This window comes from Pseudopodoces humilis, chromosome 6, assembly GCF_049639895.1.
Source record: "Pseudopodoces humilis isolate 2021_Gansu_Grassland_sample_001 chromosome 6, ASM4963989v1, whole genome shotgun sequence".
Taxonomy (NCBI): domain Eukaryota; kingdom Metazoa; phylum Chordata; class Aves; order Passeriformes; family Paridae; genus Pseudopodoces; species Pseudopodoces humilis.
The window spans coordinates 43,519,240-43,542,739 of record NC_142205.1 but is presented as its reverse complement, the minus strand read 5'-3'; the positions used below and the strand labels follow the sequence as shown (position 1 = coordinate 43,542,739).

The following is a 23,500-nucleotide window of genomic DNA, read 5'->3' as shown; positions in this document are numbered from 1 at the left end:
CAAGCAGCAATGAAATGTGCTGGAGTTTAACCTTTAGCTGAGTGAGGAATCAAAAGGAATTTCCTCATTGTTTTAATTATAGATGTGTGTTGAGAGCAAAGGCATTTGTTGTGAAGTGACAGCCTACATAACAGAAATATTAATACATATACACCAAACATAGTGAAGCTTTAAATGAGCACTTAAAAATGAGAAACAAATCCAAAACCCCTTCAACAACATAAAAGTGAACAAACAGCCAAAAGATGTACTATAAGGTCATCCATATAAAGAAACATACTGGTTTCAAACAGGTCATTTGTACTTATAAACAAATAATGTAACAAGCAGCAGAAATACAAATTTTCAACCCTTTCACATTAAAGTCTCACAAAAGTAAAACTATCTTCATGCATGATCACATCTTGTTGCAATGTACCACTGACTCACCCAGTTACACCCTACAGTATGTGCGATCTGTGAACTTGTAACACTGGCCCTTACAGAATGCACAGCGCACAGAAATTGTCAAATAAAATCTCCTAACCACACCCTTCATTTTACCCATCTTTCCACAAGGTACCCTGCACACAGCTCAGTCAGTGAAATGGCATGTTTTCCTGAACACTCTTCCCTTGCCCTTCTTGAAATGCTTCCTTTTCTTCTATGCTACAGATATTGACAAAGTTTTTGGTTACAAAATACAGAAAATTATTCACCAGAAATTCACATATCTGTAGGTCTGCAATGTTTACCTCTGAGTTTAAACATGACCTTAAACTTCAGTCCTTTTTATCCATTCGCAGTGATCCAGCAACTCTGAGATCAAGGTCAACCACTTCATAAATACATGCATCAAAGATTATTTTTCAAGTCTTTTAATTCTGATTCTACAAGAATGTTGGTAAGGTATAGTGTATAGATAAAGTTAACACTTTCGCTAGCCCAGGCTAGAGAAAAGCATTCAAGTTTACACATACTCAAATTGTTTTCCAAGAGTGAAATTGAAGCATCAACCCATAGAGCCAAAGAAATCTTTAAAATCATTCTGATGCCTACAAAACCTGCACCTATCCCACTGCAAAATCCTTACAGATGGGAATAGCACTGAATTTCCTGTAAGAACAAAATACCTACCTCAATAACCAAGAGAAGGCCTTTAACCTCTGGGGACATTTCTCCAGAGATCTCATCTTTGAGCAAGTCACCATGCAAACATACTACAGGACAAAAGGAACTTCCTCTACCCTCAGTCATATATCCTGCCTGTCTTACAACATCATGGACCTCAAATTATATGGCAAGTCAGTAAATACTGCATTCTCTAATGGATGATTACAACTTGGAAGAAATAATCACTATCATTTTCTGCCACTCAACTAAATTTAGCTTCAGAAACAAACACCTAGTAGAACAGATTGAACCGGACCTTGTCAGAGCAACAGCCATAAGGAATACCTCTCCAAAACATTTCACAGCCACAGGTATCAATGTGCTTCCCTTGCCTTTAAGTACCACTCAAACACATAGCTCTATCATATGCTCCTCCATGCACTTCAATGTGCCACACGTCATCAGGTAAATTAGGCAGAGGAAATTAAAAAGAGCCACAAAGTATCAGCTTATTCCAGCAACTAAAAAAAACCCAGAATAATCAGGGACCAGCAGGGTTACCCTTCTCTTAGAACAACCACTTCATCTCTGACCTCTAACCCTTGATCCATAATTTTTACAGGGACAGGCACAGAAATTACTTTGTTTCAATCCCCAGTTCAACTTAAAGGCCCTGGATTCACATAACATAAGCAGGTAATTTCTGTAATCTCCACTCTCAGTGATGCCCTTAATTCCAAAGGCAGTAAATAATTCCCATCCTTTTTCTTGTATTAGTCAACCTTCTTGCCGCTTGCTAAAATGCCTCTGGGCCTCCAAATAGTGACCTTTTCCTTAAGACTACCTAATTGACTGACATTATCTCTTTAAAAGCAGAACAACACCATTTTAACTTTCTCAAGAAGCAGCAAAACTATAGGGAATGACAGCTCAGTCTCTTACACTACAGAATGTAGAAAGCATTCTATAAAACCAGCAGACACCAAACTCAAAAAAGCCAGAGACTTTTCAACATGCAATGTAAGGTTCATCTTTGGCTCTGCTTGCCACAATACACTCACTGTAGGTGCTAAAAGTGTGTATGAATTCAAAAAAACCTAATGAAAACCCACTGTTGGCTAACAAATCCAAAGTATCGCTTCTCTCAGAGAGCAATACCAGAAGAGGAAGGGAGGTGACCCTGCCCCTGTGATCAGCTCTGGTGAGGCACATCTGGTGTGCTGTGTCCAGTTCCAGGCTCCTCAGCGCAAGAGAGACATGAAGCTCCTGGAGTAGGTCCAGAGGAGGATAATAAAGATGATGATACAACTGAAGAATCTACCTTAAAATAACTGAGAATCGGGCCTGTTCAGCCTTCAGAAAACAGAGATGGCAGTTCATTAATGTCTCAGTATCTTCAGGGAAGTTGACAAAAGGATGGAGCCAGGCTCTGCTCAGTGGTGCCAAACAACAGGACAAGAGGGAAGGGACAGAACCTGATGTACAGGAAGTTCCACCTGAACATGGGAAGGAACATTTTTACTGTGCAGGTGGACTGTGATAAATAGTTCAGAGAGGTTGTGGAGTCTCCCTCACTGGAAATACTCAAGAACCGCCTGGACACAATCCCTCCAATGTGCTCTAGCATCACCCTGCTTGAGTATGGTTCTTCAACTGGGTCACAACAACCCCAGGCATAGCCACAGGCTGAGGGAAGAGTGGTTGGAAAACTGCCTGGTGGAAAAGGGCCTGGGGATATTGGTTGATAGTGTCTGAACATAAGCCAGCGTAAGTCCAGGTGGCCTTCTAGGCTTGTATCAGAAATAGTGTGGCCAGCAGGACCAGCACAGTGATCATCCCTATGCACTCAGCACTAGTGAGGCCATACCTTGAATTCTGTGTTTAGTTTTGGGCCCCTCACTACAAGATGAACACTGAGGTGCTGGGAGTGTTCAGAGAAGGGCAACAAAACTGGTGAAGAGTCTGGAGTACAAATCTTGTGACAAGCAGCTGAGGGAGTTGGGGATGTTTAGCCTGGAGAAAAAGAGGCTCAGGAGAAACCTTATTGCTCTCTACAACTACGTGAAAATAGGTTATATCAAGGTGAGGGTCTGTCACTTCTGCCAAATAACAAGCAAAAGGACAAGAGGAAATGGCTTCAAGTTGCACCAGAGAACTGTGTTGTCATTTCAGATCTGTCTTTGATGGAAAAAAATAAATGGTGTTATTAACAGAAAGCATTTCTAGCCAGTTCACACTGTAAAAAGTTCATTTAACAGAAATCATTTCCTTGTCAACAGCCTTAGACAAGGCTTAGAAGGAAGAAGATAGATTGAATAGTAAAGCAAATAATCTTTTGTCCTATACACCAGTAAGGTGTGGTAAGAAAGCCTCTCCTACAGCTGTCACTAACTTACTTGTCCCATCATATTGTTCTCTTCCTAGTTGTCCAACCTTCACCTGCCAGGAGCACAACATGTTTTTTTAGCTATTCATGGACCTATTATTTTAGAAGAAGGTGTGGAAACAAGGCAATAAAACAACACAACGGTTTTAAAAACAGTTGTCCAAAGAAATTGTGCTTTTGGGAGAGGAAAGAAACTTCCTGACCTGGTCCAATCACAAAACAATATCAGGATTGTCTGAACTAATACTGTATTCATAGAAACATAAAATCATCAAGGTTGGAAGAAACCTTTAAGATCATCAAGTTCAACTGTCAACCCAGCACTACCACTGTAACCCCTGAACCACTAAACCATCAAACTGTATCATCCAGCACCAGATCCAGACACCTCTTGACCACCTCCAGGGATGGTGACTCCACTACCTCCCTGAGCAACCTATTCCAATGTCTGACCTCCATAACAGTGAACATTTTTTTTATCGTATCTAATCTGAATCTCCCCTGTCTCATCTTATGGCCATTTTCTCTAGTCCTCTCACTTCTACAACCTCCTTTCAGGTTCTAATACAGATACTGGATACTGGTATAAGGTATCTTATATATACTGGTAAGGGGGTGGGGAAGCAGAAGTCCAATGACATGAAATAGAAGAATTATAATAGTAAAACCAAAGCTGTTTCTTTTTACTAAGCATTTATTCCAAGCAAAAGTATTGCCTAATAAAAACGTGGTATCACTGATTCACAGTACTTCTTTTGTTTTAACCAGATATGCTACAGATCAAGAGAGAGATTTAACAAAGAAATTGTTGCTTGTGGTTGGAACACCCTGATTAGATTTGTACCTTCTCTTTAATTAGAAGTTAACCTTTGCCTCAAGCCTCAGGAGATGGCAATGTCCACCACAGTCAGATGACATGCCTCCTGTAACAATGCTCCCAAGATTAACATGCAACTATGCATATTTATAAAGACCATACCTCTATGAATATGTTCCACATTTAGGGCTGCATGGTCTAGCTTCAGTCCCCTGTAGCAGGGGACCCTCCTGTGGCATGAGACCTGCTGTGACCTGCCTTGATTTTAAGCCTCCAAGGGAGAAGCCAACATGACTTTTTATATCACTGGATCTTAGTTCTCTTCTTGAAGCTGAAGCAGCTGGAATGGATGAAAAAGCAGCTCATCTTTGTCTATGCTAGCTAATACTTGGCTAATACTAGCTCACTTGAGCCTGTGATTTGTCACAGATGGCCAAAACTAGGACAAACTCAGTATGCAAACATGGCTTAAATTCAAATGGTGATGTCTGCACTGAGAAAAATACCACTTTTGAACTGAAAAATTTTGTAGCAAAATCAGAAATGCAATCTCTCACATATGACAGGATCAGAGTCTAAAGTACAGCTGTGCAAACTGAACATTATACTGTACATTATACTAAAATACATTTAAGAGAAAGAAATTATCAATGTGACTGGCCTCACTAGGAATACTTTAGCTCCATGATGTAGTAAGAATGCAACTGTAACATGCTTTAAAAGAGTACTTGATCTATCATTTCAATGTTCAACCTGCCAAATCAGATGCTGCTACTTAAGGTAACTGATTCCCTATACTTCAATAAAGAACAAAGACACCAAAGAAATAACTTATAATGAAATTATAAAGTAGGTGAGTAGTACAGAAAAAGAGAACAAAAAAAAAGAGAATGAAATAACAATCTCCTCTTTTGCGCACATCAGAGTAAGAGGCCATGGAACGAATACAATATAACTGCAAACTGAGCTCTCCCACTCAAATTCCAGAGGCAAAGGAAAATGTAGATACTGAGCCTAGACAGAAACCTACATAAATCCTTAGGGAAATAAATGAAAGCTCCAACACTCTTAAAATATCAACATGAAATTCTTTCAGAGACAACTTAACAATTACTACTTCTGCATTTTAAGTTTACAACCTGCTGAGTCTGTCTCCTCAACCCTGACACATATCCTATAGGCTTCCCTTAGCAGCTCCTCCTCCTTTTCTGTTTTCTTTGAGAATATTACAAATACCTTTGGAAAGAATTCTCTCCCAGCCCTCCTTCCCAGCTACCACAAATTTCATCTGCTGTTCATCACTGAGATGTCTCGGAGAGAAAAAAATTATAAAGAAGCAGAATTATAACCATGACTGATTAATTTGCCTTAAAAAAAATCTGCAATTGCATCCTTCCTGGAAGCACCTTTTTTAGAACTAATGTCTGTTATGGTTGTTCATGCCCCAGGTAACTCTCCTAATGCACAAGGAGTGTGGTCATGTGTCTGGATGGTACTTCCTATAGGAGTCTATTCTGAAAGATGATGGGATCGTGAAACTTGCTCATGTACACAAGATGCCCAAAGAAGCAGGGAAATTCTTTCAGTGAAGACAGAGGGTAAGCCTTTTCCTCTTTATTCCTTCAACAACCATCTCATTTGCAGCGTTATTTTCCATTATGAATTAGAATAAGCACTGGAGAGCAGCCCAGACAATGGAAGGAGTTGTTCAGGGCAGCAGAGCAAACAGTCTTTCAGAATTCTCTCTGCAGAAACCAAGAACAGAGCACCCCTTTTATTAAAACAAATCCCTCTTCTCTGTTTAGGAATAAGGCATCTAGGAGGCTGGCTAGGATATACCCTTCACAATAAACTTTACTGCTGTCTGTGAGATGAATAGCCAAAAATCCCCAACACAACAGTGATGAATTGGTAACATTAAAACACCCCCAGGAACAGGCTCTAGATACTCTTGTGATCCCTAACTGCCAAGAACTAAGCTGAACCCATCTGCTATTTACTCTTCAGTTCTACCTGTGATTCTTTTTTTTCCTCATTTACACATAAGTCAAAACTGAGCAGAGTAAAAATTAACACTGCAAATTAAAAATTAAGCATAACCATTTACTGTAGCAAAGAAGCTACCAAAGAAACATGCTGCACAAAATTTCTCCAGCTTATTTTACTCCCAGAAGCAACAGCTCTGATGTGAAAGCACTCACTGATGAGAAACACGTGATAAACAAAAGGAAGATGCATAATTAGATTCCAATCTCACATTGCACCAGTTCAAATCTATATTTAACCTCTGGGATTGCACTGAATGAGTGAATCCAAAATTTATCTCTCAGAATGAAAAAAAAAGGAATCACATGACCCTACTTTTAAGACAACAACAAGAAAAGTCACAACTCAGAGCCCCTGCTTCCAGTCCTGCCATTGATTGTGGAACTTGCAAGAAATCAGGCTGCCCCCACTATGCTGAACCTGCTTCATTTGTGGAGACACAGCTATTTTTTTCCCCTGGAGATCAGCCTTCTGATCCAACTGACCACATGAGCACTGACAGCAGCCCAAAGGAGAGAATGAACCTTTCCTTCTTGGAGCAACATAAGCTTAGCTCAGCTCAGGGCAATTGTGAAACTGCAGCCCAAGGATTTGGAAAGAAGACTAGATACTTTTTAGAACTACCCCAACTTCTGACCTACTGGGAAGGTACAAAAGCAGGACATTTCTATTTTCATAGCCTAAAAGCATACTTAGATGTAACCTGATACTCCCTAGCCTTAAATATTGCAAAAGCTAAATGTAATGAATAAGAACATCACAGTAAAACATCCCCCAACATTCATTTTTTCTTCTACACACAACCCTTCCCATTCTGATGGATTGCCAGCAAGGTTCAAACTCTTAAACTTCAGATCTGTATTGCAGTCTGTAACACTGGCTAGATGGGCAAAAACATGAAATTTTCCTTCCTAAACAGAAGCATTGACAAGGCTGTCCAGACATCTCTAGTAGACAACACAAGGGTTTTAAACAACAGTGATGAAAAACTGTACTTCAGGATGTTTGTGTGAATGAATTCAGTCCTCCTGGATATTAAGAAGTCCAGTGTTTAGACTGCTTCTTTTGGTAGTGCTTCGCACAGCACTATCATTTGGAAATAAAGTCAGTAAATGACAGACAAGCAGACTCTGAGTAGGATGAAAGTAAGTAGGCTCCATCTCTTGCTCCTAGGAGATTTTCAAATCTTGGCTATAAAAAAACATCATGGGCCTGATCTAGCATCAGCATCTTTCCACTATGAGCACAATGCTTAATTATATGACCTGCATGACCTTCCCACCATTCTGTGATTTCTCAATACAGAAGCAACAGAAGTATCTCCACACTGTCCCTTTGACTAACACACAGCAATCACCAACAATATAAAGTTTAACAAAGACAAATGCCAGTTCTATACCTCAGATAGGGCAACTTTGGATGTCCGTACAGACTGGGGAACGAGAGGCTTGAGAGCAGCGCTGCAGAAAGGCACCTGGGGGTCCTGGTCGATGGCAGATGAATGTGAGTCATTGTGCCCCGGCAGCCAGGAGGGCCAACCCTGTCCTGGGGGCATCAGCCAGGGAAGGGAGGGGATTGTCCCGCTCTGCTCTGCACTGGGGCAGCCCTCACAGTTTTGGGTGCCACAACATAAAAAAAGACATTGAGCTGTTGGAGTGTCCAGAGGAGAGCAATAAGGATGGCAAAGGGCCTTGAGAAGAAGCTGTGTGAGGAATGGTTGAGGTCACTTGGTCTGTTCAGCCTGGAGAAGAGGAAACTGAGGGGAAACCTCATCACAGTTACAACTTCCTCATGAGGGGAATCTGATCTCTTCTCTGTGGTGAGCAGTGACAGGACCTGAGGGAATGGCCTGAAATTGTGACAGGGAGGTTTAGGTTGGGTATTAGGAAAAGGTTCTTCATCCAGAGGGTGGTTGGGCACTGGAACAGGCCCAAGGAAGTGGTCACAGCACCAGCCTGACAGAGTTCAAGAATCATTCGGACAATGCTCTCAGGCATGGTGTGACTCTTGGGGATGATTCTGTGCAGGGCCCAGAGCTGGATTTCAATGATCCTTGTACTTTGCAACTCAGGATATTCTATGATCCTGTGAAACAATTAAATGACTGACTAATGGTTACAACATAGAAAAACCTATTACTGTCTGTTTTCTCAAGACCTCAAAAGCACACTGATTTGTAAAACCACCTTATTTTAATTATGAAGTGGGGACAGTTCCACCATATTCTCAAGCCAGTGCCTTAAGATTCCCTTCATGCTCTGTTAAACACTCAAGATCTTCATTAAAAAGGGTGTCTTTTTAGGCTTCCCAGATGATCTGGGAAAACACATTCTCAAGATATAGTCAGACCGTTACTATAGTATTTCTTAAACACAATTTCAGAAAATCAACATTATAGAGCAGAGGAAATAAAAATGCAGAGAAGCTTTCACTAATGGAATTCTGGTGCATGAAAAAAAACCCAAACAACTAAAACCAAAGTTGGATACAAAATACCATTCATAAAAATGATCACTTGATTTACCACAGAGCTTCACTAAAGGGATCAGTAGCCCCTTTGATCAGCCACTAGAAGTGCTTGTTTATAAAGGAACAAAAGACGACTTCTGTCTATTTGTATTGTAGACTTGATGCATTTTAAATAAAAAAAAGCTCAATTTACTGCAATTAAATGAAGGCAACCAGCTGTAAAAGAACTTAAGCACATTATAGTCAGCAGGCAGACTATACACAGTAAAACCTAGGATCTGTTTCTAGAAACAAATGAATTATTTTTATCGCCCTCCCCATTTTTCACAGTAGACACTGATATTATAAAAATAAAAATTTCTTATTTGACTTCAAGTGATTGATACCCTACTAAATCTTTCAATAAGTTGCTGCAATTCTTAGCTACCTATCTCCTCTCATCTCCAAGGTCAAGGCAACTAAAACGAGGTTTATCAAATTATAGGACTGTGTTTCAGGACTTTTTGATCCATAATTCTTAACCAAAAGAAGAAAAATAAATCCAGTTCCTTCTGCAAGCTTTACTCATGTTCAGCGATTATCTGCAAATATGTAGATGCCTGAACTCTTCTATTCTATTACTATCATATAATTTTCAGTTTGAAAACATTTAGAGGAATAAAGACCTACTTCTTTTGACCTAATTGACCTGTGTTACAACAGTGCATGACCTGAAACTATCAGAGACAACAGTACAAGCATGATCTGACAGTAAAATCAAGAATTATAATTACAGACCACTGTTACCAGTAGAGACATATTTTAATACTGTCTAAAATGTAACAATTGAAGGATGGCTACTAGGTCATGAAACTAAATGTCTCTTGATAAAAATTTAACATAGCAATAGGTATTATTTGGATTTAGCAAACATTTGTTTTGATCTTACTAATGTGATATATTTAACAAAAAAATCCGTGCAGAGCAGTACATGAAATAGACACACAGGGCCTGTTCGGCTGCTCCTTGCTTTATCTAAACTCTCCTGAGTGTCAGACGGTTGCTAATTATCAAAAGAGGCAAAAGATAATGTAATAATGCACATTTTGTAAATGTTACTTAATATCTGTTTCCCTCCCTTTAAATCATTATCTGTGGTGTTTGGTTCATCCACTCTTCAGATGTCTTCGTCATGCTGTGCTAGATCCCTGTATCACCCTCAGAAGACTCCCTCTTTCTGTAGCATTTCTCCCATGCTAAACATTTGATAGGCTAATAACCAAACCAGAACATTTGTCAGACTTCCTGATACTGCTGTAAAAATTCTTCTAAATGGCACCACCCTATAATAAAGTAACTATATTAATGACCATTTATATACTGTTCTACCTAGAACAGGTTTTTTAATATGTCTTTCATTGCAAAGGAGCTATGTCCAAGGTATGTTTTAAAACTGATCCTGCCTCAGTGTATATAAATTCTTCATCCCTTATACTGCAAAGACACAAGCACAAGCTTGAAATACATGTAGAAATACACAGGCAAAGAAATATATAACAGGAGGTTGGAAAGGGCAAGCTTTAGATCCTTGAAATCATAAGAAATACTGTTATGTGATCTTTTTATTACGATGATTATGTTCCAGACCAAAACCTAACCTTACCTAATGCATGAGGAAGAGTTGGTGGTAGATATCTGTGCTTTTTTTTCGTCTCCTTATCCTAGTGTTCCGTGTTTGCACTTGACACACTTCTGGGCAAGATCTCACCATAGTTTTGCATGAAACAATAAACTACTTCTCTGGCTCCCTCTTGGAAACATCTACATCTGCTATTTCATCTTAGGCTATCTATCTTTCTTAAGGCTCACTGCTTATTCCCCATCTTGTCATCTGGTCTCCCCATGTCAACCTCCAGTATTTCACAGGAATTCTAGCGCAGAAACTCTGGTTTCTAGACCCTAAGTTCAAGAACTGAAGTGTCATTTTTGTTCCACTTGAGCTTATGAGAGGGATAATGTCTTGTGTTTTTAAGATACACATCCCTCAACATGTAGTTTAAGGAATAAGTAGCCAAGATGCCTCTGGACCACTGTATTTTCTTCTTCCCTTGTCATGAACTGCTCCCAGAGGGACAGTGACCTAAGTGCAGCAGCTTACCATAAAATGGTATAAAACTGTCCCCAGCAGAATTCAAACAGCTCGGAAATGCTGCCCACGTTACAAGAGAAGTATGCTTAGCACTTCAATTTCAGCCTTGCGTACTTCATGATTTATTTTTCCCTCAGGTCTTCTATCAAGGGGCTCTGGCCTTGATGCAACTGCAGCTCTTTTCCTGGGCATGATATGGCCAGACTTGGGATAAGAATCTCGCCCAGCAATTTGTCACCACAGAATAATGCTTCCAATTACAATGAGATGAACCACCGAGTGTAGCAATATCAATTAGCAGAGTACATCACTTAAGTAAGGTAGGCTGCTCCTGTTCAGTCTAGAAACAGCAGTGAGACGTGCACAAAACAACACTACCCTTTAAATGGTGGCTTTTCTTCCTCGCAGCTCATGACACAATGGCCAGAGATGGAGAAGGGAGTAGAAGATACATAGATATGGTCAGGAAGCACATGCACTACTGACAGGAATGAAAGCCTACTGAAAGCTGCATTTCTCTCAACATTATGAGCAATCTACATTATACCGTTAATTATTCTGTGCTTTCCACATGAGAATTTGGAGACTGTAGTTCAGGCAACTTAGGGAAGTGTTTTATTGCCAAGGCTGGTCCATATTTGACTTTCCAATCCCATGGAAAAAAGTCCAAAGTTTTACTTTGCTTTTGGTCCAAATTCAAACTTCCAGAACACACTCCAGAGCAAAAAGGTGAAAACAACTAGAGAGAAGAAAGGGGAAGATTGAAGCTGTTTCAACCTTAAACTAAACATTTTGATAAAATTAGATTTCCTTTCGATAATGATTTGGATTTGACATTACTGTAATATGATATGCTTTAATAAAAGTTCTAATATTAAGACTATAACCACATTATTTTAAGAAAAGAAAAAAGTTTCATATTTTTAAGTATTAAAGGAAATCAGCACATGCAGTGACTGAGCTTTTAAGCAGATAAAAGTATTCAAAGACAAATGCAATACTCCCCTGCAACTTAAACGTGCTGCTGGAATCAGCTACAGTGCTGTGGCAGATGGGGAAGCGAAGGGAAAAACATCCTCTCCCATCACTTCACACAACAGATACAGCACATCAAGTGTGTTGTAAGAAAATGCTAATCTGTTCTTCCAGCTATAAACGCTAGCCCACTGTACTGTAAAAATGTGCCAAAAAGGAAAAAATGTAGACTGTGAAAATCAAATTAAAAGGTCAGGTCATGCCTAAAGCCTGGACACCAGGGGCATTTTTTGGAAAGACTTTTCATAAAGGAATGGGAGGGCCAGTGTTCACTGGTTTGCTCTATCACTTTAGTTCATTAAAATTCCACTATCTACCACATGACATGGACAAAATCCTATTCCCAAGTGGAAAACTGAAAGAGAGAGAGTTTGAAAATGAAGCAATAGAAAAAGAGATTATTTAAAAGCCAGAGGATAAGAAGAACTACACAATATTCAGAAGCTTAAGGGAAAATACGGCCTTGCAAATCGATAGCCTAGAAGTTCATGACAAGTCCTGATGGAAATTCTAAATAAACACGTTGGTGTCTGTGCTTGTGTTTTGTTTGAAACACTTTCATTTGCTTCTTGTGAAACCTTAGTTATGATGGGATCAGTGTTAGTGGAATAAATAATAAAGTGTTGCTATTTTTGACTTAACCAATAATTATTTTCCTTGCTATAGAAACAAAGTAGTAAAAGTCATAAGGGGCTTCTTGTTTTAAGCAGTTTTACCAAACAACCCATAGCATGATGCATAAACAAGTATTTGGAGTTTAAATGTGCACAATTACAATGTAACAAGTTCTATTAATTTCTTGGAAAAAACCTTGCCCATAAGGAATATAAACCAATTATTTTTAACACAAAATTATTTTTGTGTTACATTACAGTTACCAAAACAGAGACGCAGAAAGAATGACATTTTTATATTTCTGGCCAATTTCCTAGTTCATCCAATAAAAGTAAAAAATAAGAAAAAATTAAAAAAAGCAAAGCGGAGAATAAATAGAGAAATACAGTTCTTACCCTGAAGAGCGGCAGTCTGGTTTATTTCTTTCTGAGCGATCTGTGAGAAAGGAGGCATAGTGTCAGCACAGAAGTTGGATGTTCTTTAGCAATACTAGTACAGAAGTCTTAGAAGAACTGTAAAACCATATGACTAGCAAAACCAAAAGCTGATTCTGTTCTGAAACTGTTTTTACACACTGGACTAGACTACCTAAGACCAAGTAAAATTACTGCAAGTTAAACATTTGTTACAGTTCCTCCACTCAAAACACAGCATATTTAATGTTTTATATTAATGCTTTGGAAGCTTCTCCTCCCTTTAGCTGAATATGTGCTGAAATGAATAGTGCTTTAGTTCAGGATAAAAATAAGGGAGAGGGAAGAGGAAAAAAGAAAAACCACAGATTACTCAGCGCAAAAAAATCATTCCATGAATCATGGCTGGCAGACTTCCCTGACAGGATGGGAGAAAAATCAGCAGTTGGTTGCAGCAACATCTGCAAATACACTGAATCCAGTGCAACCCCACCATTAACTCTTCAGCTTCTGGGGGTTCCAAATACTGAATTTTTCTGTGTTTTTAGAAAGGGTTTTGTTTATCCTGTAAGTATTTCAAGTAGCTTATTTGGATTAATGAGATTGACCCACAAAAATCTACACATAAAGTTCCAGTATGCAAAGAAAGTATAAAATACTTCTCTCAAGGGTTATTATTATCATTTAAACATTACAAAATAGCCACAGTGCTATGATATTAGAATTCATGTATTACCATTCGTATCTTTTATTGTATAACTTTTGAACCACCTGAAAAACTGAGACTGTTGTCGACCTAAAATGCATATATTCTAAAATTAGAGGGGGGCTTAATCTTTTAATGCAGAAAGATCCACTCTATAAGTAGAAGGCAATTTTTACAGCTACATATAATCTCCACTGACCATGGTCATTTTGCTTCTAATTTGATTTGTGTGTATTTTAAAACAGAAAGCTATTTTTCGTGTGTTAATAAACACTTTACTGAAAAGCTTGTCTACACACAAAAGTCTTCCTAAAAAAATTTTCACACTCATAGACCGTATTTTCAATCTTAAAGCTCTGCATTTGAAATAAAATTTGTTGACAGTACACATTTTTTGTGCAGTTTTATCTCCTGTAAAAAATATTTTTCTCTCCAAGCTTTATGTGCTCATTTGATTAAGCTTTCATTAACGTGATAAAAAATTATCTCATGTCAACAGTGCTTAAAAGCATGTAATCCTTTTTCCATCCACAGGTGCTCCTACTGAGCTGTCATAGCCACACAGTTATAATTTATTGCCTTCCTGACTCGCAGTGATCTCCATTTCATCACACTGTGCAACTCTGCTAGCAGCAGCAGCATGGTATAGCTCTGGAATAGCTCAAACCAGAGTTGCAGCAGTAGTTCTTCGAACACACACTCCCTCCATCCTTACCATGTAGCCTCCTTACCTTGAGCACTGAAAAAAATGAGACTGGACTTCCTACTGAAATCTGCTTGCCATCTGTTGCTTGTTATCAGTGTCTCCTGCTCTGTGTACAGCCACAAGCTAACCGTATTCAGACAAAGCCCTCCCACTGCTAAAACGATGGTGTGAATAAACCAATGAGAAGGAACAAACCGAATCAGAGCACATGTAAGCACAGCATCTGGGAGCTCTCCCACATAGCCCTTGTCCAGTCAGCAGATCCACCACAGCCCGCCCACACTGCTGCAACCTGCTCATTCAGAAAAACTATGAGATTCCCTTTCCCCTTTTATTTTCATTCTTGTTTCAACATTTCAAAACTACATTAGGTTTTGCACATTTTATTTTCTGATAAACTTAGTGAGAGCACACCATCCATATGCATACTTGATCTTCTTGAAAAGAACAAGACATAATCCTACAAGCAAGAGCCAGCATTTTAAAATGGAACTAAAACCTCCATCTCATTAAGTTTGCTGTGACCTTAACCTTTTAAATTTGTTTCAGTTTCAAGCGTAATGAGAGACTCAAAGAGCTCAATCTTTCAGTTAGGTGCTTGGAGTCAATTAGGTGATGAAGTCACTGTCCCTGGAGGTGTTTAAGGAAAGACTGGATAAGGCCATGATCTGATTGACAAGGTGGTGTGGTCATAGGTTGGACTCAATCTCAGAAGTCTTTTCCAACCTAATTGATTCTGTGATTCTGTAAATTTTGCAATTCTAAATGCTGTTTTGGCATTAGGCATAAGCATCAATTCAAATAATGACACACCTCTAGAAACACTAGAATATGAAAGCCTAGAAAAAAACAGGTTTTTTTTTTTAAATACACAAACACACACGCAGATTTATCTCTCCATTCTATAGGCAAATCCTTGACTTGAAAAAGCTCAGTCTCAAAAGTGCATCCCCACAACTGATTCTCTTTTCTCTATATATGTTACCTCAACAGCAGAGAGAGATCTCCTTGTAGTAAGCAACAAGCCTGTATAGTTACAAAGATCTGAAAATTAAATCCTGCACTACAGAATTTCCTCTATATGAAAGATATAAATTGTTATAAAACATTACAGGACATTATGCCCTTCTATCAGAAAACTGTACTTTCTTCAATTCTAAACTCTGGAAGCCAAAACTGCATGTCAGATCAGAACAAACACTGAATGCTGCTGGACTAGCACTTACAGGGAACAAACAGGCCAGTCTGCACTGTGGCATGGAAAATGCACAGGAAAAAATGCCACTTCCACTGACAGATACTACCTTCCAGACATGAGACACCAGTACTGTCCTCCCTATCCTTCTGTTGCTAAAAACTAATAGAATTCCTTACTCTGTATGTAGCTGTAGTAAAATATGCTAGGAATTCATAAGCAGCTAGTACTCACAAGCTACAGAACTGGATTGTAGGATACCAAGTTTATTTTAGTTAGTGAAGTTTTTTCTGTGTGTCCTCCAATCCACAATTTGCACAGCTAGAGATCTGCAGTCTCTCAATCCATAAGAACTGACCATGCTCCAACCTCCTGCAGATCATACTCAAAGATTTTCTCCACCTCAGACTCACATCCTCCATTTACAAACCTTTGTTGCCCTCATAAAATTACAGCCATACAAGAGAGACTGAGAAATATATTAGCCTTCAGCAGCAGGATATAATGCAAGAAGCCAAGCAGCTAGCTGGAGCAGATGAGGTGGAGGAAGTCAGAGACTCCTGGCTCTTCCCTGGCTGAATCTGGGAAGACTGCTGCCCAGCTCTGAGCACAGCAGAAGAATCAAGGAAAACATCAGTGCACAAAAGATCTGCTCTTCAGACTGTTTGGCAAATCTAGTGTTTACTTATGAAAATGTGCTCTGTGTATTTCAGCAGTGGCATGGACACCTTATGCCTTTTTTCAGCATTCAAAGGTTGAGTGACAGACAGAAATGCCATGTTCCAATTACTTTCAGAAGAAAAAGGTGATTCTTTTACACTCCAAGTTTGGGAAAATTATCTTATTTTGTTGTTTGCTTTTAATATGATAGAAAGTTTTTCTTCTCAAGAAAAATATAAACATAACCATCAGGAGAAAAATAACTGGGTCAACATCATTTCAGTTGCTCCACAAACCCAGAACAGCTTAAGCTTTTGCCAAAAGACCACCAATGCAGAAAACAGTATCTTTTAAGGCACTCTTGTTTCTAGAAGACAAGCAAAGAAAAGGAAAAGGTAACTCACACTAAGTAGAGCCATTATTTTCCTCTGTTTATTTTGCAAGCTTCTTCAAAGCATCTTGTTGCTAAGAGTGACTTCAACTGAAAAGTTTGCTCTCACTAGAAAAAAATTCAAGTATAAACATAAAATGTTGTTGAAAAATGAGTGGAAAGTTAACACACATTCTGCCACATCAAACTGCAAAGCTACTGGGGCATCTCCAATGCAACTACCTCCTGAGGCTAGTAACTTCCCACTTTTAACCCATTCCACAGCTTGATCTCTTAAAAGCTGAAGGGAGGAAAGCAGGGCACGTACCATTCCCATTTCTGGGAAATATCTTATCTTTGAGTTTCACTATGCCTGTTGAATTGCCCAGTCAGCAAAAGAGGTGGCACACTAACACTCTTCAGGAAAACACATAGTAAGACCAACCAGCAGTCTCCATCCCAATAGTTCTTACCTCCCGATGGCCCAGCAGTAGTTTCACAAGGAAAGAAAGCATGACATGCTACTGCAACAATGGCAAACCTCCAGATAAACTGATCAATGGGAACCAGGGGCTTTTAAGCAATGGTGGCAACACCAAAATACAAAGAGAATAAAAGGATAAGCTAATTATTGGAAGAGGCTGTACAACTTTCATCTGATGATGCATCTGAATGCATCAATCCCCAATGAGCTTTGAAGGCTGTCAGGCCTTAACAAACCCCAATGCTAAGACCCATACAGCAGCTTTACAAGGCAATGTGCAGAAATGTTGGCTCCTGCCACTATTTTAGTCATATACATCTAGACCCAGGTGATCTTAGCTAAATGGTGCACCAGTCCCTGCCAGCCAACTCCATCAAGAATCCCAAATTTTCATTTCTAACTGCCAGTGTACATGGGGCCCTCACTCAAACAAATTGCACATTTTCTAGGAAAAAGATCTTCATTTATTTGTGTGTGATTTTCAACACTAGTTGCTTTATTTACACTGAGACAAGCAATAACTGCCACTGATACTGCCACCTTTTTGTCTCTGTTAAGGCGTATTGTGGCTCAAAGCCACTTCCTTCTTTTCAGCACTTCCCTCAGGTAAGGAATCAGAACAATGCAAATTGATTCCACAGTATAGAATCTACTATAAATTTTGGGCAATTTTGTTAGGAACACCCATAAAACAAAATCCATTAAACTGAACATTTGTTTATGTATTTTTAATATTTTAACAGCAGAGTCCCTCATCAGTTGTTTCAAAGGCAGAAGGCTCAAGAAGAGATTAATGAGAGGCTTGGAAGAAACTTTAAAAATTTACTTTATGCACAGCTTTCCCTTTACTGCAAAAGGCTACAAAATCAGGACATGCTCAGCATTTTTAATTGTAAAGGGAGACAGCTTTTATATTTACTTTAAATTCTACAGTGTGATGTTGAGTTCCAGAGTAGTACACTGCCAGGAAGAAAACAACATTATAACACCCCCCCCAATGAAATTATAGTAGTCTGTCAGTTTTAGTGCTAAACTGTAACTGAGTCTGTAAGCACAAAGCATTCCTGCAGTTTTTTTATACCTGGAGAAATGGTTTTTCCCTCACTCTTAAACACAACTGATAGATGGCTGGGGACAGACACCCACACATAGCTGAGAACACACTAAACCTCTGCAGTCCAGTACTTAATTTTGAAACCTACTGACCACCATAAAGCATGTAATTATCCCAAGACTTTAAGTTATAGTATCCTTACCTTGCTAAAAATGTTAAAAATAAACTATAATCATCTTTAAAGCCTTTAGTGCACTTCTAAGTGCACAACATATAAGTGAAAAAGGATTTTACTGGACAGCAGAGGCCACATTTGCCAATGCTACATTTGCTGTTGATTTGTTTTTGTGACTCTGAAGTTCCACCCCCTCATTCTTGCTCCTATATTTCTCCTGCACTGCAACTGTGAAAGTGTGTGTGCATCACTGCGAGCATATGTGCCAGCAAAAGAGGGGGCTGACACAGAAAACAAAAGAGAAAGGAAACAGACTGTGTAAGCTCTCACCATTTCTCTAAACGGTTTGTGCTGTAAGAACCTAGACTGAATTCAGCAGTGAAACAGGGCTTGTTCTTAAGCCATAAATGATAAACAAAGTATATAAGCAATCAAATACACCCACTACATACATATGTTACCACACTTTTGCCTTCTACCACAGTTGTTTAAGAAGGAAATTTAAGATACAGCTGCTTCTAAAGCTCTTTTTTCAAAAAATTAGCAACTCCTAAAAGTACAAATCCCCTTATCTTCATAAAACACATCCCAGCTGATCAGTGCAATGTAATTCATAGATTACATACTTCAGGTATAACTAGACACAGGTATCAGCACACCACCAGAATCACAGTGGAAGCTATTCTAGATGAGTCCTATTAGTTAATTTTTTTAATATTTTCATAAGGAAAGTATCAGTTGACTCAACATTTTGATGAACAGAAGATTTATAATCACAAAATACGTTCCTCTCTAAGCATTTCAGATATATTAAATCTGCATTTCTGAAAAATTCTCTGATGTTGCTAACATTGCCATTAAAAGGAAATTATCTTTCAAGAGCACCATACTACCTTTTTCTTCCCAAATCAGAGATTGAGCATGCCTGCAGAGATTCTGCATATTCCTCAGCTAGACCACACAGTTCACTCAGTCCTTCCTATGTCTGCCTGTCACAAGATGCTGATATACAACATGCAATAAATGCAGCAGTTAGACACGTGAATAAACTTGTCCTTCTGACACCGTATTAACAGACTAGCTTATAAACATTCATGCATTATGCAATATCCAAATTTATTCCATTATTTTCCTCCTCAGGGGTTTGCCCTGCTTGAGAACCAGAACATCCAGCAGCAAAAGCACCTCCAGCTTTGAACACCTGTGTTCACCTACTGTTGAGGTGGCAAACCTCAACAACAGAAGTTCCCAGTGTCATCTTACGGATTAAGCACTTGGAAGTGAAATCATATTCAATGTGGGGCAAGACATGGAATCACAGTAAAGTGCTGAATAGCAATACAGAAGATATTCTCCCTTCTGTATATTAGGAAACTAATCTTGCTTTAAAACAAGCAAGAAAATTTCTTTCTTGACTATTTCATCCTGTGAAACCACCAAGAGAATAAAGGTGACATTGCTCCCAATTTCGATATCAGATATGATACCGAGTGCAAGAAAGTGCACAGGTCTGCACTGCGGGAGGAACTTGGAGAATGGGAAGATTAAATGACACAGAGAGAAAGAAAATAATGTATGAAAAGAAAGTGTAATACACTCAACCAGAACAAAAAAGCAGTATCTCTAAAAATAGAAGAAATGTACCAGGCAAATGAAAGTATTTATTTCTCTTAAGATACCACTGAAGTACTCAGTAGCTTGTTCTTGGAATATTTTGTGGTCCTTTGTCATCATTTATGATTAAAGAATCCCCAAGCTGTTTACCCAGTTCACCTAATGAGAACAGTCTTAAATCTCACCAACTTTTTCACAAGTACTAACTTTCTAGTTAAGTGCATTTGAAATTAGCCTGCTAACAAAATATTTTCCCTCCAGTGACATTGGCAATTCTGCCCAACACAGAAATAAAAATATCTGTGAAACTGAATGTAACAATTGCTTCTCACATGCACTGGATTCTTCTGAAGTACCATAAAATGGACTGTTCCCAAAAAGGACTCTTGCACTTTATCATCAAACAAAGATTACAGGCCTAGGCACATCATAAAAGGGATTAATGTGAAGGTTCAAAAAATGCATTTATTTAATGATGGTGGCATATACAAATAAATTGTTGTACCCTGGGATAACCCTCATCTATCAGCTTTGAGCACACGCTTGAAGTTGTGCAACTCTATAACCACTATTCCACAGAACAGGAAGCCCAGCACTTTGCTAGTATTAAAGAAAGTAATGTTTTAATGGATATTATTTAATAATGTAGTAATTGGCATTAAATTTTTAAAGATGTGAATCACCTGGCATTCTGAAGACATTTTACTGAGGTGTGCACTGAATTTATCCACATCTACTCCAATCTAAGTGTTAAACATTTACCAAATCCTCTTTAAGGTACCTCAGAGTCCTTCATTACACGCCCTAACGTGTGCATGTAAATCTGCTTATGTGTGCCCTTTGGTCCTGGAAGACCATCCTGACCAGTAAGTCACTATGTACAGCTGGATTCCTTGCACCATGATGTCACCTTGTGCAGAAGGCCCATGTGTTCTGTCTAGCTGATCCCTCTGTAGCCACATTTTTTGTGTCCATGGGAAAATGAAGGGGTGCAGACTTATCTGAGCAACACTAAATTAGGATCTTACTACAACTTAGAAATAGAAAGTCAATTCCAGCAGTGGGAGCACACTGGGAGTCATGACTAATTGGTAAGAGAGCCAAAGAGGAGAGGATTAAGGAGAAAGCCCCCAGGTCCTCAGCATCTTTGATGAGGACAGAAAGATGCAGTCACTGGACACCATTGCCATAACCTTCTTAAGACAGGCCCACTTGCCTAACCCATGTGAAACATACTCCCCCCCTCCCCGCCACCAAAGCTCCAAAACAGAAGATAATGATATTTTATGAAGAGGGAATACAGGAGACAGCACTCACAGAATAGAAATACCACCAGCTGTGATGAAACATAGGTAGGCAACTGTTCCTGGGGTTTTATAAAAGCACAGGGCTTTTACACCACTTGGTTGCAAGTTCAAGCATGCTCAGCAAAAGTAAGTATGGCTCACAACACAGCGTTTGGTACATTATTTTTTTATTTAAAAATGAAAACATGGTAAAATTTACAAAACATATTCAAATACTGTGTACTAAATGAAAGCTGTAAGTCATAATTCTAACAAACACATTTTGAACAACCACTCAGATATACACTCCTTCCATATTTCACATATGGCCCTCGTACTGTAGACAAAGCTGACTGCTGTATTTATTTCTGGGAACATTACAGTATTTCACAAAGCCTCCTCACCTGTTTTTTCCAAATGTTTGGCAATGTACAATGTACTTTCTCCTCCTCCCAGACTCTCAAAAACACAGTAGAAAAAGCAGCTATTATAAAAGTAATTCTCTACCTGATTCCACGATTGACATGAGGCTATTGCAACTTGTTCTCAGTCTTCTAAATGCAAATTTCATCCATTCAGTTGCCACTCAAGGTAACACAAAGCAGTCTCGCCTACAGTTCAATAAGAGGCTTTACAAATCGTATGACAACTTAAAATGATCAAGCAAAAGGATGGCAAAGCTATTAAGCATTCAGAAACCCTCAAAACAAAGAATCCTGTGCTTACCACAGATAAATAACCACAGCTTTTCTGGACACTGTTGTTGGCAGAAGCAGTTCCAATTGTTTTGTACCTTGGAGGAAATAACTACCCTCCCATGTACTCCTAGATCTCTACACAATTTTGTGCACTCACCAAAAAGGCCTAGAGATCCTGTCAGAGGCATTCAGCCTCTGTAAATACACTAATAAGTACCTCTACATTGCTATGGAACCAAAATACTATAATGACATACTTCAAATAGTTCTTGATAATGGATCCACAAACATCAAGCTAGTGGACAGCAATTACAGAAATGAAATGTACCTGATGTCATGGCAGCTGCTACCATGCATTTCCATGCATTATATCAGAGATGATACTGGTGATCTGCAGTAAGCTTTGCACACTAGAAGAAACTATTTTTTTTTCATAAAGTTAGGCTGATAAGTGCTGAATACATGATGTCTGCAGCATAATCCCACTTCATCATTCAGTGATACTTGTTCCACTGTGATGCCCATCCAAGCATGGACTTGACCTGCTTGAAAAAATGGATGTGGTAGACTGTCCAGGTAGGATGCAGCAGGTGCCCTGCCTCAAGAACTCCATTTTCAGGTGAACTTCATCATCCCAGTTTGGAGTTCACTGGGTGTTGTGTCAGACATACTTGGGAAGAATGGCAAGCTTAAGACAAATGACAAAGTGTACAGCATTTGCCATCAGTTGAACTGTGGCCTCTGGCAATGCTGTTCTTCAAGTACTAGGTGTAAGGAGAGAGACTTCTTATAAAACTTCTACTTTGATGCCAAGTCCCACATTTCTATTAGTTTTGTACCCTACATTTACAGTGCAGACAGTTATAAAATGAATACAGCACATCAATGAGCACATTATGAGAAAGTTATTGAAATGCTAAGCTTGTTTCCAGACATTTATGCTGCATCTCTCCAACAGGATGAGCCAACAGTATTTTAATAACAAATAAGATCACAGCATACTGTATACTCAAAAATACTTGTAAATGATTTAGCACAGATGTGCACAACCTGAACCAATTTTCATGCATAGATCTGTGATACAAAGCACTCAGGTTTTAATGTGAGAAGGAATTCATGATGAATACAAAATTATCGCCTTGTGAAAACAAATTATATTAATTTTAGCTTATCTCTTATAAATATAATCTAAATGCTATAACCAAAGAAAAAAGTCAAATGGCTTCTTTTATGCATACAGTATTCTGTCTAGGAGAATGGATCAGAAACCCTTTTGTAGGAAACACATTGCTTGAAAACTTACCTAAGTTTTTAAGGAAGTAAATCACCATAATCAAGACCACATTAAAAAGCAGAATATAGATAAGAAATGTATCATCATTCAAGAACCAGTAAATACCCAGCAGAAATACCAACTAGGATGTAAAAGGCAGTAACTGATTTAATGTATTGAATGATCATGTTCCTCACTACCATGGAAGATTTGAAGACTAAAAGTCTAAGTGGATTCAAAAAATAAATTGAATTCCTGAAAGACAAGTCCACTGGCAT

The 23,500-nt window shown here is 38.7% G+C and overlaps 1 protein-coding gene across 3 annotated transcripts in view; it reads right to left on the bottom strand.

Moving 5' to 3' along the window:
- SH3D19 (SH3 domain containing 19) overlaps positions 1-23,500 on the bottom strand; it is an 84,183-nt gene that overhangs the window by 52,152 nt on the left and 8,531 nt on the right. For 2 of the 3 annotated variants that reach the window (XM_088056506.1, XM_014259190.2), the window contains exon 2: positions 12,984-13,023. In XM_088056506.1, coding sequence (XP_087912632.1) covers positions 12,984-13,023 — 40 coding nt within the window. Of the gene's footprint in view, positions 1-12,983; positions 13,024-16,672; positions 16,768-23,500 lie in introns of those variants that run through there. The other variant, XM_014259196.2, reaches the window with a different exon arrangement.